This window comes from Buceros rhinoceros, unplaced genomic scaffold (genome assembly GCF_000710305.1).
Source record: "Buceros rhinoceros silvestris isolate BGI_N320 unplaced genomic scaffold, ASM71030v1 scaffold12437, whole genome shotgun sequence".
Taxonomy (NCBI): Eukaryota; Metazoa; Chordata; class Aves; order Bucerotiformes; family Bucerotidae; genus Buceros; species Buceros rhinoceros.
This window is the reverse complement of record NW_010421654.1, coordinates 32,028-37,145: the sequence shown is the minus strand read 5'-3', so window position 1 is coordinate 37,145 and position 5,118 is coordinate 32,028. Positions and strand designations below refer to the sequence as shown.

The window sequence follows — 5,118 nt, the reverse complement described above, 5'->3', positions numbered from 1 at the left end:
CTGCTGAGGTGCAGCTCTCGCAGCTTGCTGAGAGTGTGGAAGGTTCCTGGGGACAGGAAAGTCAGATTGTTTCCATCTAGCCAGAGGCTGTGGAGGAAAGTCAGGTTTCTGAAGGTGTTGGTGGTGAGAATCCGCAAATAATTATTGGAGAGGTTTAGAGAGTTGGTGGACGCTGCTATTTCTCCCGGGAAGGTTCTCAGTCCAGCTCTGTTGCAGTGGATAATCTCTTCAGGTGCACATTTGCACATGCTTGGGCATGAATCAGAGATATTCAGATTCAGCCCACCCTTTGCTGTGCAAGTAAGTAGAAATACAACAAGAAAGAACATGACCAGCCACAAGTCAGCCACCACATCTAATACCTGATGGACAGTAGAGAAGGAGGCAATAAAAAGAGCAGGTACCTTTTGGATAGGTGAACCACGAGCATTGCAGGGTCGGTTAGGCTGTGCTCTTAGTGCACAGTGAAAAAAATTAGCTGGTTCTTCCTGCTGCAGACCAGTGTGGATCAAGTCTTTAAGCAGATAAAAGCCGATTAAGTGCCGCCCTGCTCTGAAGAGCATTACTGAGGGGCAGGGAGATTTCTCAGCTGAGCATCACACGCTGGCAGTGGTTTTTCCCACCTCCTGCCCTTTGCAACCGCAGCGGGTAACAGACTTCCCTCGGCATCTGTCTGGGAGAGACTCCTGCTCCTGGCTTGGTCGCCGTTCTCAGGCCCGGCTTGGCGCTTTGCTGAAAACCCCGCTGTGTTGCGAGAGGATTTTCGTACTTTTCTCGAGTTGGGTCTTCAGCAAAGGCAGCTGAGAGAAGCTCTGCCATCCAGATGTGAGCTATCCAGATGTGAACAGCTCTGCCACCTGGATGTGAGGCTCTCCTGCCCTGTACCTCCCATGCAGTAAAACAGGAGACTGTCAGGAGCTGTGCGAACCTCACGCTCGCTGCCGGGGGGGAATGCGTGGGGAAGTGCTCTGTCCTGGCGGAGCCTCTTCCCAGGATAAGCCCTGAGCCGCTGGCTGCTAAAAGATGATCACCATCGGCAAAACACAGAGCACCCCAAGGGCACGCGTCCTTCCCAGAGTGCTGCCTGTCTCTAGCAGGTCTGAAGATGCCACTGAGCAGCTGGAGCTGGGCTTGGTTCCCCAAAAGCCCATGTCCTTGGGTCTCTACCTGTATTTTTTTCATCCTATATCCAGAGTGCAAAGGAAAACTGCAATCAGGGGCTGATTGATGTGCCCAGCAGCCAGGAATCAGCCATCTGCAAGGTGATTATTTTGCTTACGATGCCAAGAGGACTAGACCCAGGCCTTGCAGCTGATGTGTCAGCAGGGCAGCCAGTGATACAGCTGCTCTTGTTTTTTCTCACTCTCTTAAAATTTTCATTTCCCCTCTTCTCTCTGCTGGAGTTCTTATGTTTTGGATGTGTTGAAGCACCTCCTCTCAGTTCCCCACTCTTCAGGTGCATTTCCCTGCCTTAATTTCTTGGTCTGTTTCAGGTTTTTTCTTTTTTTATGTTTTACAGAGCTGGGTGTCCTTTCTCTCCCCTCCTCTGCCAGCTCCGTCTACGCAGTGGCTAAAAACCCAAGTGTATGATATGCCCAACTGTAAGTGTGAATTGGACACATTTGCAGATGTTTTCAGAGGCAGATTAGATTTCCCGTGCTGTTAAATCACTGTGTTGTCTTCAGCTAGTTCTGTTTTCTTCTTCATATTTTGAAGAAACGACCCCCCAGAGAACAGCTTCTCCCTGGAAGCTTGGCTGCGATGGTAGTGTTGAGTAATGGAGACTATCTTCCAGCTGTAAACAACATCATTTACATAGTTAGACAGGCTTTGCCGCAGTGTTACTAGGGGCCAAAAGCTGTTTTTCACCCTGAGAGCAGTGGTGATGGCACCTTGCCAAGGAGCTTGTTCTGGGAGCCCAACAGGAAGGTGGGAACGAACACGGCTCCCCCCATCCACCTACTCACGTTTGGAGTCATGCCGAAGGCTTTGGTGGGTGAATCTTTGTTTTCTGTATTCCTGACTCAGCTGGGGCTGCTTCTTCGAGGACATCCCTTTGGAGAGCTCTCCTGCTGCTGGGATCTCCACGGCGTCTCTTACCCCCGGCTGCAGCACAGCTGTGAATATCCGTTGCTCCGTGACTTTGCCTGTGCGGCCCTGAGGAGGTGGGTTTCTGCTGGGCTCTGTGCGCACAAAGATGAGTAAGCTGCTCTGTGTCTGCTAGGAAGAAGCAGAAGTTTTGTAGCTTAGGCTGAAGAAGATGGATCATTTACTCTGGTGTCCTTTTTTTTCTGCACAGGCTTGATTTCTGGTTGTAATTCCAGCAGTGTTCCAGCCCTTATTTAAGTTCCGTGCTCTCACTAATTCTGCTTGATTTCATACTGGTAATTTTCAGAGACTAAAAGCATGCATCTCTTAGTGCTCATCATTGCCAGATGTTGCTTAACTGGACTAAAACATACTGGTGAAACAGGACCAGACAGCTGCAGAATGTCTCCTTGCTTCAGAGCCTGTGGGCCTAAAGAAGCCCATAAATATCAAAATGATCAGATTTTTACACCTCGTCACAGGTAGGGCAATTCTAGCTGATCCCTGTAACGATTCCGTGGTGCTCGGGCGTTAGCAGCTGCCTTGCCATGGTTTCAGCTGTGGCTGCTGCCTGGGCCACACTTACTGATGCCAGCTGCCGTTCGGGTGGAAGAAACGCAGCAGCGTGCCATCGCTCAGCGCTGTGGAGAGCTCAACCTTTGCTGGGGGCTGAGTGTTGCTCTAAGATGATGAAGCAGATATACCCTGTGTGTGCTGCAGTGCCCAGGGCTCCTGTGCAGGAAGCGCTCAGCATTGCCTGCCCAGCTTCAGCTTCCTGAGCGTCATCACTGCAGCTGGCAGCAGCCAGCATCGCTGCCACATCAGGCACTGCAGAGACCAGGTAAAACCATGCTCCTCGAGAAGGAGAACTGTGTGATTTTTCTCTTAACTACTTTTTAAACAAATATTTTCCTGCTATGGTCCATTCAATTATGATCATTCAGCCTTTGGGCTGTCTTTTCTAGGCTCAGCTCTCTGTGCGCCGCATGCAGGGATTTTGGTGGTCTCTCATCTGCTAGGAGGGTTTTCTAGAGTGCATCATATGCTTTGTCTGAGATGGTTCATCCTTCTGGCTTTAATAGAAGTACGTGTTAAAATATTCCACCCATTGTGTTTTGTCTTTTCCCAGTCACTGATTTATCTGGCATTTGGGATTTATAGCCCAGCACACCCACTTCAGAAATTGTTTGTAGCTGATGTTAAGAGCCTTGCCTAATTCTGTAGGTTTTGAGGAGCTGTATTCTCTACAGGACTGAGGTTTGATACAAGCAGTCCAAACATCTACTTTGGGTTGGTCTTGCTGGTCTAATGGGTTAACAGAGCAAGGTTTGCTTTCTTTCAACTTTCTGGTGGGCAAAGGTGGCGTGAGCAGAATCACTTAATAGTTTTCTTGATTAAAAGAAGAATTAAATAAGTTGGACTATTGAAGTGTCAGGAATATTCTGACTTCCCCAAAGCTTTACATAGCTGGTGAACTCTCATGTGTACCTCAGCATTTTTGGTAATAAGAGAAATTCCCGATAAAAACACTTTAAAAGTGGGAAAAGACCCTTGCAGTGAGTGTAGTTCAAAACAGCAAAGGAAGGAAGAATTTTATTTTTATTTTTAAAAGACCTCTGGAAAGAGACCCCCCTGGGTGCTCTGTAGCTCTATAACACTGTCAATGGAATCACTTTGAGACCCTAAAAAGAAATGTGAGTTGTGTTCCCACATCCTTTAAATACCAGCTTATATAAAGATGTATTAATGCTAATAAAGTAGGAGTTAGACAGGAGGGAGCTGTCTCCCACAGGCTGTGGGCATCAATGTCTTGAGTTCTACTGCTCATCACAGCAGCAGGTCTGGGAGAAATGAGCAGGAGAAAAAAATTACCTGTGCTGAAAAACTGTTATTTATGAAAACAGACTGTGGGTTCCCGTTGCTGGCTGAAGAGTCTCAGTCGCTGAAATGCTGTGTTTCAGCCACGGCAGCAGCACCAGGATTAAGGCTTTATGCCCAGCGTGGGCAAGCCGTGGTGCCTGGCGGTTTATCTTTAGCTGGGACTGAGGCGTGGAGCTGTGCAGCCCTTGGGAACAGAGGGCTGGCCAACTCCTGCTGCCTCCAGCACGGCCAGGCATGCTGTGGCGCTCCCTGCGAGAGCAGGCGGTGGTGCCGGCGCACATGCGGGCTCTCTGCCTTTAATAGCAAAGGCTGCAGAATGTTTTCAAATCACTTATGTGCCTGTTTTCTTTACTACTTTTAGTAACTTGTAAAATGCTTACGGCCAATTACTTGGACAAACAGTGTCATGGAAGATAATCGCAGTCTTGGCAGTGATATCGGCTGCACACAAATGTCTCATAAAAGAAATGCTTTGGAAGTTTTCTGCGTGCTGGAAGTAAAAAGGGCATCCCTCTTCCCTCCAAACTGTCTCTGCCACACTCAGGACACCAAACTTCTTCAAAAACTGACTTCTTCCAGCACGGCAGGTCCCTTGTATGGAAGCAGAGCTCTCATAAAAGAAATGCTTTGGAAGTTTTCTGCGTGCTGGAAGTAAAAAGGGCATCCCTCTTCCCTCCAAACTGTCTCTGCCACACTCAGGACACCAAACTTCTTCAAAAACTGACTTCTTCCAGCACGGCAGGTCCCTTGTACGGAAGGAGAGCTCTCTGGTACCACACTCTCATGGGTCCAAGCCGGGTGGCCCTTGTGTTCACCCATGTGCTGCTGCAATGTGGAAAAACAGGGCAGGGCTTTCCCAAGGCCGGCTCAGTGCTTCCACGTGAAACCGCGGCTCCAGGAGGGAAAGTGAAACACTGACCAATGTCTTCCCTTTAAAAATGCTAGTGGTTCTCGCTCCTGGCCAAAACACTGTCTTTGCAAACACCCACTTCAGAACTGATCATGCTGCAGAGGTACGTGAGACAGCAATAAGACCCAGAATGCCAAGGCAAGAACCGTGGATGTTGGGTGTGAGCAGATGTCACTGTCTCAGCCAGCAATTTTCAACTGGTCACTACTAAGAACTTCTGTCCTCACTAAGGCCCCAAA

The 5,118-nt window shown here is 48.8% G+C and overlaps 1 protein-coding gene across 1 annotated transcript in view; it reads right to left on the bottom strand.

Annotated features, from left to right (window-relative positions):
• LOC104496621 (leucine-rich repeat-containing protein 4B-like) overlaps positions 1-248 on the bottom strand; it is a 1,272-nt gene extending 1,024 nt beyond the window's left edge. The window contains exon 1 of the mRNA XM_010139766.1: positions 5-248. Coding sequence (XP_010138068.1) covers positions 5-248 — 244 coding nt within the window. The remainder of the gene's footprint in view (positions 1-4) is intronic.
• Positions 249-5,118: the final 4,870 nt, after the last annotated feature.